The 12,726-nt window shown below is 40.7% G+C and overlaps 1 protein-coding gene across 2 annotated transcripts in view; it reads left to right on the forward strand.

Annotated features, from left to right (window-relative positions):
• The window catches only part of KCNH1 (potassium voltage-gated channel subfamily H member 1), a 476,905-nt gene that overhangs the window by 79,763 nt on the left and 384,416 nt on the right, over positions 1-12,726 (forward strand). For both annotated transcript variants that reach the window (XM_063443862.1, XM_063443863.1), the window contains one exon: positions 3,758-4,150. In XM_063443862.1, the coding sequence (XP_063299932.1) occupies positions 3,758-4,150 (393 nt within the window). The remainder of the gene's footprint in view (positions 1-3,757; positions 4,151-12,726) is intronic.

A 12,726-nucleotide genomic window follows, 5' to 3' on the forward strand; every position in this document is an offset into this window, starting at 1 on the left:
GGTCTCCCCGAACGTCCGAAGCATCTGCTTCAGTGTCCCGTTGAACCTCTCACATAACCCATTGGACTGGGGGTGGTAGGCGGAATTAACTATTGGCTTAATGCCACATACCTTCCACATATGTTGAGTAACTTCGGCCGTAAACTGGGTACCTCGGTCCGAGATTATCTCTTGGGGGAACCCTACCCGGGAAAACACTTTCATTAATGCCTCCGCTACGGTCTCGGCATGTATATTAGTGAGGGCCACAGCTTCGGGGTACCTGGTGGCGTAATCCACTACAGTCAGAATGTACCTTTTGCCAGAGGGACTAGGCTTTGGCAGGGGCCCTACGATATCTACCGCTACGCGGCTGAAGGGCTCTGCGATAATGGGTAGGGGACATAGCTTGGCCTTGTGGCGATCCCCTCGTTTACCGACTCTCTGACATACGTCGCAAGAGGTGCAATACTGGCGCACATCCTGCGAGATGCCGGGCCAGAAGAAGGCATGCGTTAAGCGGTACCGGGTACGGGTCATCCCTAGGTGTCCTGACAAGGGAATGTCATGAGCAATTCTAAGCAGCTCCTGTCTATACTTTTGCGGTACCACTAGCTGCTTGTTAGTCAGGGTGACAGACCCCCCCACATCTTTAGTCGTGACACGGTATAACAACTCCTTCTCCCAGATGTACCGCTCCCCCTCTAGCCCGGTTTGGTCTGTTTGTGCCCGGTCCCTATATACTTGGAGGGTGGGATCGGTCTGGACTTCGGTCGCAAAGGTAGTCGGGGTATCCCAGGACATGGGGGTCGGTTGGGGAGCATGGTCTCTTACCTGAGCCTCAGAGTGCATCGGTGTAGCCGTGGTGCGAGCCTGTTGCCGGGTGGTTACGGGGTGTGCCTCCTGATAGGGAGTCTGGGGAATAAAAGCGGAAGTCATTTGGCCTAAGTCATTCCCCAGCACAACATCTGCAGGTAAATTTTGCATAAGCCCTACTTCCACAGTCCCCTCTCCCACACCCCAATCCAAGTGTACTTTGGCAGTCGGTAGCCGGTATACTGCTCCCCCGGCCACCCGTACTGCCACTGACCCGCCAGTGTGGGTTGCGCCCGGGACCAAATGTGGTGCAACCAAAGTCAAAGTGGCTCCCGAATCCCTGAGCCCTTGTACCTCCTTGCCCTCTAGGGTTACTAGCTGCCGATGATGTTGTCGGTTGTCGGTGGCTCGGACCGACATTACTTCGTGGAGCACCCCTAGCGGCTCCTCAACTTGAGCGCTCAGCAATTCTTGGGTGACGGGGGCTACCTGGTAATGGTGTGCAGCAGCCCTTGGTGCCAAATTTTGTCGCACCTGATTCCAAGCCTGCCGGCTCCGGTTTTGGGTGCACTCCCGAGAAATGTGTCCCCACTGCTTGCAGGTGTGACACTGAATGTTAGCCCGGCCGTTGTATCGGGAGGGGGGTGGTGGAGTATTCAGTGCTGGCCTGTGCAGGGGTACGGTGGGGCCGGTAGGAGTAAAATTATGGGGTGGCCCGGTAATCCGAGGGAGGGCCTTATTCTGTGATCCGTGATGCCTCCGGGCATCAAAATGCTGATCCGCCAATCTAGCGGCTTCGGGTAGGGTGAGGGGTTTACGGTCTCTCACCCATTCTTGTGCGTCTGGGGACAAGCCATTAAAAAACTGCTCCAGTAGCATAAGCTGTCGTAACTCCTCCATATTAGTGGCGTTGCTGGCCTGTATCCATCCTTGCGATGCTTGATCCAGCTTGTGTGCCCACTCTGCGTGAGAATCTTTCTCCGGTTTGCGCAAGCCCCTGAACTTGCGCCGGTATGCTTCTGGGGTAATAGCATACCTCTCCAAGATCGCCCTCTTTACTTTAGGGTAATCTTTGCTGTCCTCTCGAGGTACAGCACGGTAGGCTTCAGCTGCCCTACCCGATAATTTACCGGCCAGCAGCGGTACCCATACTGCGGGTTCCAGATCGTGCAAATCGCACAGCCGCTCAAAATCCTGTAAGTACCCATCGATTTCGTCCTTTTCTTCACAAAACGCTTTAAAGGCGTGATGTGGGACTTTGGGCTTTATTTGTCCATAGGTGGAGGCAGTAACAGACTCTGCCCTAGGTGGGGTTGCTGGTGGGTTGGTTGCCAGCAGATAGTCCTGTACGTCCGATATCATCACGGTCAACATTTCCAATGATACTGGTTGCGGCAGAAACTCCAACCTGGTTCGTAGCTCTTTTTGGAATGGGGTCTCTTCCTTGGCTGGTGGAGGTGTAGTGCTGCGGGCTCTGTCTCCCTCCATTAGTTCAGCGATCAGCACAGCCTTAGATTTGTTGCTGGCTATCTTGCCCCTGGCTTCCAGTAGCTCTTTTAAAGTCTGTCGTTTCAGTATGGTGTAGTCAATCTCCATACGAATTGCCCTTGCTTTCCTTGTTCGGTAGTTCCAGTTTACACGAACGCTGCTTTTTCGGCTGTAAGGTTCGGATCCCGTCGCTTGCCACCAATTGTAACGATATGCGGTATAACCGTCCACGACATCCGTTGGTATCTTCAGGAAATCCACAGTCAGAGTAGAAAAGCAAGGCAATATTCCCAATCCTCCCAATAACCGGACGAAACACAGTTTGGGAGTCAACTAACTCGGTTTATTCACAAGCAGCGTATTTATACAGTTCCCCATGCAAGGGGTTTCCACACAGATCATCCAGGGGATTTCTCCCAACATGCATTGTGACTTTCCCAACAGGCATTGCGACACGAGAGGGATACTCCCACTAAAATGGACGATTAAGTGGATTATCCCCTCGTGTAGCAAAACCGACAATTGACTCTAAAATCCATAATTCACATAATATTCGGTACTTTGGAATAATCGAACGTTCGGTAGATAGCTGGGGTCGGAGCGCACACTTTGTGAGAATACCGCTCTGATCCCAGCTGAATTGACCGAACGCCGCACATAATACATTTAAACATGAAAGTTGGTTTAAAAGTACCGAATAAATACGGGACATATAATGTACCGAACGCGGAACTCCCGAACACTCTGGAAACCCAGCGGGGCTCGGATCATCGAGTAGCCGTTTTCAAGTCCAGGCTCTCGACGACCGAACACCGCTGCAGAGACAAAGGATCCAAGATGGCCGACCGCCGCATGGTCGGTAGTGGATCGACGGCCACCTAGGAGAGCCCTTAATTACCGATTGCAACAATGTTGCAATCGGTTACTTGGTACCACACGACTTGGGAGTGTGTGGTCGACCTGGGGAGCCCGTATTCGTACGGCGAATGGCCAGGATAGCCGTGTTTTCGTCGTATGAATGCTGGTACGCTGGCAGCGTACGGCTGCCAGCGTACGAACGGCCATAGCACAATACATACACATTTAACGGAACACATCATACAGTCAGCCTACGGACAACCTATACTGCATATAGTCCAGAAGTGGCTAGATTTGCCACAATGTCACTTTTTGAAAATAACTGTGTTCATTTTCTAAATCAGCGATTTTGCTTTACTATTTGCAATTCTCTTGACAAGCCGTGACAGAGTAAATAACTTCGTACACACGTAGCAAAAAGCAAACAAACATCAAACCTAGAGCATATATACTGAAGACTCCATAATTACCTGCAGGGATCCAAAATCTGTTTCATTCTATTCCATTCCACATGTTAGGAGTGTGAGGGGTTACAAAATGAGTGTGGGTCTCTGGGATACATATTTCTGTACGTTTTGTACTTTTAGAGCATAAATCTGTTTTGTTTGTGTTCTAGGTCTTGCAACTTGGCTCGGAAATTCTTCCTCAATACAAACAAGAAGCACCCAAGACCCCTCCACATATCATTTTGCATTACTGTGTGTTCAAGACCACTTGGGACTGGGTCATCTTAATTTTAACCTTTTACACCGCTATCCTAGTCCCTTATAATGTTTCATTCAAGACCAAACAAAACAATGTTGCGTGGCTTGTGGTGGACAGCATCGTGGATGTAATTTTTTTGGTCGACATTGTCCTTAATTTTCATACCACCTTTGTTGGACCTGCTGGGGAAGTAATATCGGACCCAAAGTTAATTCGCATGAACTACTTGAAGACATGGTTTGTCATCGATCTCTTGTCCTGTTTACCGTATGATGTTATCAATGCCTTTGAAAATGTAGATGAGGTTAGTAGTCTTCTCATTTGTTTCTGAACTTCTGATATTCACACAGATGTCATAATGTGCCTTTTAACTAACTGAATGTTCCAAATCACAAAGGTCTTGGCACGCATGTTGCTGTCGTCAGTTGGAAAATACTTTTGATGTTTTGGACAGTCCAATCAACATAACAAAATAGTTTTAAATCTATTGAAGTACACTGGGTTTCAAATGAGTTTTTTTTATGACATGCTGCTAAACAGATGTGGTCTGTTACTGGAACACATAATAGATGTTCAGTGTTTTTTAATTTTTTTTATTTTTTGCAGGTGTCAGATGTAGTCATACCATGACTTTAAAATACTTTGCATTAAAAGGGAACATGAAATGAACCAGGTTGCGTTGGCTACAGGCATGATAATTGAGCATCAGAATAACATCAATTGATGCTGCGTTCTTTGCTTTTTGGTTTAAATCTGATTATTAGAGCAATAAGAGGGGGCATGCTCCATTTTCTATCCATATTTTGATACAAGAACTGATATTTTGAAGTTGTTTTAACATACACAGAAAAAATATTTAACCTTTTTGCTACAAAGTAGAAATTGTTCTTCTTTATTTTATGTGTTTTGTTTTTACTACAAATATATAACCTTTATATTTTTGTTCCTTTACGAAAAAGTCAGTTGAACGTAAATGCAGTAAAATGTCGTTTTCAAGCACTATTTTGAAGATGTTTACTCTCATACATATACCGATGATATCAGTTGTTGACAATGAATTTGTTTTTCCCCGTTACATAAGGCCATTGATGTTGTATCTTGCTAAATTAGCTGTTCTTGCTGATACAGCTTTGTAATGGCTTTCTGTAGAATAATTCTAAGACACGTAACTGATTTATTTATTTTTGAAGTGCCTGCTTGGCATATATTTGCATTGTATCACAATAAGGCGACGAGGAAGGGTTAGGATGTGCTCTCTCAGTTCTGAGTATTTCAGAAAAATAAAATCATTATGAAATACTCATGTCGGTTGTTTTTAAATTTTATGGAAATTTCAATGGAACCATAAGATATCATAATATGTATCATAACAATGGCTTGTAGAATATATGTTGAAATGCAAAACTTATGTATAAAAATTAAAAGGGGATACGCGGTATTTGCCAGTTTGATAACCAAGAACATTAACAGGACAATGTTTTAGTATTTTTTCCCATATTTAAATTTAGGAGAATGGTCAGCTGTGGGCAAGTGCCCTTTCTTCAGCTCCTGTCAATGGGTCAGGGGGAGAATCCTTAACAAATGGAAAGTTTCATCCTTTTAACATTAACATAACAGAATAATTGAATCAATATATATATATATATATATATATATATATATATATATATATATATATATTTATTTATTTGTGTTTGGGGCAATATTGTCATAAAGAAATAGTTCGATTCCTACATATATAATTTCAGTATGTCCTGAGTTCCAAAAGAAAGAGATGACATTTCTATCCCAAGTACGCCAACTAGGTCTGCCACCCCTACAAAAAAAAAAAAAAAAAAAAAAAGGAGAATCCGGCAGTCCATTTTCAACTAGATCATGGACAATCCAACGACTCATGGCCGAATTACGCATGGCAACTTCCCCTTTACAGCTACTGCCCGCAAAATAGAACTATTCAGGCTAAGGCAAGCCAATACTAACAAAAAAGACACTGGGGAAAGCACAAGTGGCACGAGCAATGCCAACCTGTATACCAGGATCGCCTCTATAGTAACATCCATGAGGCAGATTAACGATAGACTAGAGAGACTGGAAACCCGTAGCTGTCCAGTTGGGACAACAGAATCACTCACGACTGATATTCCGGCCCCTCCCCATTCCCAACCCGGTAATTCTAACACGCCCATCATCTTAGGGCCTCAAGTACTTACCACAACTATATGGTATCGGCAAACCTCAAGAAGGACATCCTGGAGGGCAAGGACGTTATCCCATCTCATATCTCTTTGCCTCCCAGGTTGTCACAGAGTACTGCTAATACACCTAGGGCAATATCTCAGTGGTCCTTAAGGCCAGAGATACAAGACTGAGAGAAGATTCATCAGTATTTTATAACCTTCCTGATCTGGTGTCAGTACAGCCAATACTGCATTCCACAGGTCTCAGCCTAATTTCCTGGCAATTGTGTTCCGTACATCTAACCTCAGGTCATTAGACTCAGCAGCTATATAGTATATTTAGTCATGGCATTTCAGCACCTCTAGCATGTTCCCCGTGTAGACCCTTCAACAATCATATGTTACGCTGAAAATGACTGTACGTTATCAGTTTGACCATATTCAATTATGGCTACGCTGTAATAACTAGTAACTTTCAACTGAGCTACAACTTAAACAAACACCAACCCACCCTTTAAATTCCCGTCAGACTTACGTTACCTCACAGCACCACAGGAACTACATTGGGCCGCTCTCGCCCTCTTATGCATAGTCCTCACACAAGCCATCTATGGGCTTTTGCTACCTAATTCAGGTAACCTTAGTGGACAAATATTGGCAACCACTCATTTGGGTACTAAGTTACATATCAGCTGGATAGGTCGTATGTGTAAGGTGCAGCTACCTCTACCTGTAAATCAATCACTTCTTATAGTATAATACTTCTGCTATATCTTGCTCTGTCCACATAAGGCCACACAGTAGCCCGTCTCACGACCCCACACACACGACCTACTCCTGGCAAAAAGCACAGAATGTAACAACTCCCTCACAACAAAAGTTCTCCTTACCTCTCATTGTACTACCTCAGTCTAGCATATTGTCAATTTACGACGCACGCAACATGCCACATACATCATGATACGTACTGAAGTTATTTAAGTTTCCAGGGGTCGACCTTATTAGCCAGTCACCATTGGGGCTTACATAGTCAATTCCATACTGGACTATTCCTACATCACCACTGCATATTAGACCAGTTCATATACATCATATTATACTGTTCTTCCCGCTTTCCTGGCTATTTGTCTGCTCAGGCAACCATGGTACAAATTACCACATTAGCCATGCACGTGCTATGCATATGGTACGGCCTTACCCAGCATCTAGGCTGTTAGTAATGCCAACTTACAGGTGCAACCATGGTATTCTCATACCACGGCCAATTTATTCACAACCACACTCTTTATACGTTACATATAACCCACCAAAGGACTATTCACTATAGCATAATGACAGCCCCTCATTTGGGCTATTACATACGGCATAGGAATTTCAATTTTGACATAAGGTTGCAATTTTGTCACAACCTATCACAGCAGGCCTCTACAAGTGGCCCTCACTAGGCCATCACTCTCACGTTACATACGACCCTCTGTGAGCAATCCACTACGACTCAATTTCGGCCCATAGGTGGGCAATTACATACGACTAAGGTCACGTTAGACCACTCAAATCCTCCCTATACTGCCTTTTTTCTGCATTTACAACTCCAGTCACAGACACTTACATGATCTACAATATTAGTTCCTGCTGGCAAACTAGAAATACTTCATATATATTTCAGGTTCTTCTAGCGGAAGGACGCCCAGCAGGAACTCACCTAGGCACAATATATTTAGGGTCTCTTCCCTATACATATATGGCTTTAACTAGGGTCATCAACATATCTAGTCACCCCGATGCAACGGCTTACACAGGGCTTCCTGCAATCTCAGGGGACAATCGGCTATGGGGTAGGTGGCCGGTAAAGTAAACCAGATCGAAGGGTTCTTTAAGAACCCTGCACACTTCAAGGTTATCCATCATAGCCGCAGCAGCAACATGGGGTCATTCAGGGGCAAGCAGACCGGTTCAAGGTCTTTGACAATTTGTCAATTGGCCACGTCATATGCATCCCTTATTAAGTATTCACCAGACGACTAACGTAGGGGAAGCCTGTCACCAATTTTATCTGGTATATTACCATGTACCAGGCATTTACATACAGCTGCTGACCAGTTATCTAGTCTTCAGTTTCATGAGGTCCCTAACAACTGCCTAACCGTTAACCACGATCGCTCCCCAGCTCCAAGGATTACCTATGGAATAGGTGAGTTGCTAAGTCACAGCAGGAATTCACACAGTGGGCCCTCTAAGAATACGCACACACTGCTATGACCGAACTTACGGCATATATCGAAGTTCATGTCAAATCACCACCTTACAAACTGGTTCAAGAATATGATTGGGGGCTTTCGCCAATTTTTGCCACATCAAATATAAAGGTCACACAGCATTAAGTTATATCTCCCAGGGATTCAACACTACACGTTCTCAGTTACAAACACCATTCTCAAACCGCCCAGAGAATTGACCATCACAGGGCAACACGATTCCAAGCTTTGCCTACGGTATTCGAACCTGTACAAATACAGGAGCACTACGTATTAAACTTGCCATCAACTAATAACACCCTGAGGGGTCACGAGGTACTTATTCAGTACTACCTCACCAACAACGCATACTGCAGCCGACACAGGAATTAAGGAATGCATTTGTGAAAGGTCATCGTAATACGCTAACTCCATGTCTTGTGTTTTCGTAATAATATCTTTGATAACACTATATGGGTATTCCTTTTTGCCCACTTATTTACAGGCCTACCACACACGTCGGTTTCGGCACACCTCTACCGACTTTTTATTATTATTGATAAGCATACTCACTAGCTATTTCATACCGTACTGAAATGGCCCAGACGACAACTGTTGTTAATAACTTACGGACATACAGCATAAATTTGGCAGTTGTGAGTATGGAACCATGTAATTCCAATAATGTATAATAATATATAGGACAAGTTTATTTTCTGCTATTTTGAGCTAGCGTTTGAGATTCCCTGGTTAATTACCAAAAATTTCCAGTTTAGTAAACACCCTAATCAGTGGCAGTACTGATGTATCCTCCTGTGATATTTTATGTAATGGGGAATTCCATTGCGTCCCTTATGTCATTATTTATATTCGTATGTAGCCACCTGTCGTACGCTGTTTGTTATAGGAGCCTTTAATATTAACAGTAACTGATTTCTGTGCTGAAATGAATGTGTATAAAATATTACATTTAATCTTTAAAAAAAAACATAAAAAAAAACCCACCTACAATACATTTCATTTATTAATAATGACTGTATTTATAATATAGTACAATATATTCTATTTATTAATAATGACTGTAGGTTATAGTATAGTACAATATATTTAATTCATTAATAGTGACTGTAGGTTGCAGTTTAGTACAATATATTTTATTTATTAATAGTGACTGTAGGTTATAGTATAGTACAATATATTTTATTTACTAATAGTGACTGTAGGTTATAGTATAGTACAATATATTTTATTAATTAATAGTGACTGTAGGTTATAGTACAGTAGAATATATTTTATTAATTAATAGTGACTGTAGGTTATAGTATAGTACAATATATTTTATTAATTAATAATGACTGTAGGTTATAGTATAGTGCAATACAATATATTTTATTAATTAATAGTGACTGTAGATTATAGTATAGTACAATATATTCTATTTATTAATAGTGACTGTAGGTTATGGTATAGTACAATATATTTAATTTATTAATAGTGACTGTAGGTTATAGTATAGTACAATATATTTTATTTATTAATAGTGACTGTAGGTTATAGTATAGTACAATATATTCTATTTATTAATAGTGACTGTAGGTTATAGTATAGTACAATATATTCTATCTATTAATAATGACTGTAGTAGGTTATAGTATAGTACAATATATTTTATTAATTAATAGTGACTGTAGGTTATAGTATAGTACAATATATTTTATTAATAGTGACTGTAGGCTATAGTATAGTACAATATATTTTATTTATAGTGACTGTAGGTTATAGTATAGTACAATATATTTTATTTATAGTGACTGTAGGTTATAGTATAGTACAATATATTTTATTAATAGTGACTGTAGGTTATAGTATAGTACAATATATTTTATTTATAGTGACTGTAGGTTATAGTATAGTACAATATATTTTATTTATAGTGACTGTAGGTTATAGTATAGTACAATATATTTTATTTATAGTGATTGTAGGTTATAGTATAGTAAAATATATTTTATTTATAGTGACTGTAGGTTATAGTATAGTACAATATATTTTATTAATAGTGACTGTAGGTTATAGTATAGTACAATATATTTTAAGGAGTAATATCTGCAAAAAAAACAATATCTTTCTAAGATTTAAACAGACAGAATAACAGACCAATATGTGTTCAATAAGTCATTCAAAACCACGCTTTCACAGCAAAACAGGATATTCAAACAGAAAAAAAAAAGACTGCATAAATCACTGATAAACGAGAAGTTCTTGTACTGCATTCTGTAAATTGTCCAACAGATGGCACTGTGACTTGAAGTGATTAATTAATATTTTACACTATATGATGCCAGGTCCTTTAAAATAAAACATGCATGCTGTGAACGACAAATGAAATGTGGACTGAAATGTAATTGTTTGGCCGTGGTATTCCATAGTCTCACATAAAAAGCATGCATTTTTGAGCAAAAAAAGTTAAAACGTAAATATTACTGTACTATTAAAGAGCTAATATGATAAAATCCACTTCATCGGGCATTGCTATAGCACAGTATTGATTTCCATGTTCTCTTCACTGTTTAAATACTAATCTATAAACAGGAACTATGAAATAAATATGATATCAATTAATAAATGGAATTAAGTAGTAAATATTGTATTCAATTATGTATATATTAATTTAAAAAATTCACAAGGGCCAAATATTTAGTTTGTTCAAATTGTGCAATATATATTATTGTTTACATCAAACAGGAGGCCCAGACTAATTTAAGTGCAGTTTAGCTTGGGTTCTAATATTCAGAATCACAGCCGCCAGGCAGGCTATATAGCATGGGTCCTCAAACTCCGGCCCCCCAGATGTTGCTGAACTACAACTCCCTTGATTCTTTGAATTACATAGATAGCCAGAGAATCATGGGAGTTGTAGTTCAGCAACATCTGTGGGGGCCGGAGTTTGAGGACCCATGCTATATAGTATCACACAGACTGATTCATAGACAGGTTTCACATACAGAGATTGATACAAATAGAAGACAATTTTAATTGGGGTTCTAGGGAGAAATCAAAGTCGACAGTATGAAAGTATCAAAGTCAGAATTACCAGCAACTATCAAGGTAGTTAACGAGGTAACACGAAACAAAGTGATGTTATTTTGAATCCAGGTAGTTTGCATTCAGTTATTATATACCTTAGAAATGCCTTATTTGGAAGAATGTGGACCGTATCAATGTGTGTGATGGTCTTGAGTTGCCTTTTAATTTATCATCAAATGATAGCCCAAGATAAAAATGTAAAATGATCTGTATCAGAATAAATTGTGTTTGCGGTTTGCAGTACTAACCGTTTTAATCAGTGAACATTGAGTCATGGTACTTATGGTACTTAGGGGAAGTGCTCAATACAACATGCATTCGCACGATAACACATGCATTCACATATATCTTATATGTGTATTATACAAGCATGGATGCATTTTCTTACACTTTATGCAGTCATTTGCATTTGAAAATATTCACAGATTCATAGACATTTCCTACACAGACACACATTCATTCACTACACCAGCACACATTCACTCACTACACAGGCACACATTAATTTACTACACAGGCATACATTCATTCACTACACCAGCACACATTCACTCACTACACCAGCACACATTCATTTACTACACAGGCATACATTTATGCACTACGCAGATATACATTAATTCACTACACCAACACACATTAATTTACTACACAGACATACATCCAGTCACTACACCAACACACATTAATTTACTGCACAGGCACACATTTATTCACTACACATACATACATACATACATTCAATCACTACACACGCACACATTCAACCACCACACCAACACAAATGCATTCACTACACAGACATACATTCATCCATGCACTCTAAATACACTATTGCCGTCACAAACTAGACAAACAAATACAGTCACGCACACCATGCACACACATACAGTTGCAAGAAAAAGTATGTGAACCCTTTGGGATGATATGGATTTCTGCACAAATTGGTCATAAAATGTGATCTGATCATCATCTAAGTCTCAACAATAGACAATCACAGTCTGCTTAAACTAATAACACACACAGAATGAAATGTTGCCATGTTTTTATTGAACACACCATGTAAACATTCACAGTGCAGGTGGAAAAAGTATGTGAACCTTGGACCTCCTTTGGCAGCAATAACTTCAACCAAACGTTTCCTGTAGTTGCAGATCAGACGTGCACAACGGTCAGGAGTAATTCTTGACCATTCCTCTTTACAGAACTGTTTCAGTTCAGCAATATTCTTGGGATGTCTGGTGTGAATCGCTTTCTTGAGGTCATGCCACAGCATCTCAATCGGGTTGAGGTCAGAACTCTGACTGGGCCATTTCAGAAGGCGTATTTTCTTCTGTTTAAGCCATTCTGTTGTTGATTTACTTCTATGCTTTGGGTCATTG

The sequence above is a fragment of the Pelobates fuscus genome, chromosome 2, assembly GCF_036172605.1.
Source record: "Pelobates fuscus isolate aPelFus1 chromosome 2, aPelFus1.pri, whole genome shotgun sequence".
Classification (NCBI taxonomy): domain Eukaryota; kingdom Metazoa; phylum Chordata; class Amphibia; order Anura; family Pelobatidae; genus Pelobates; species Pelobates fuscus.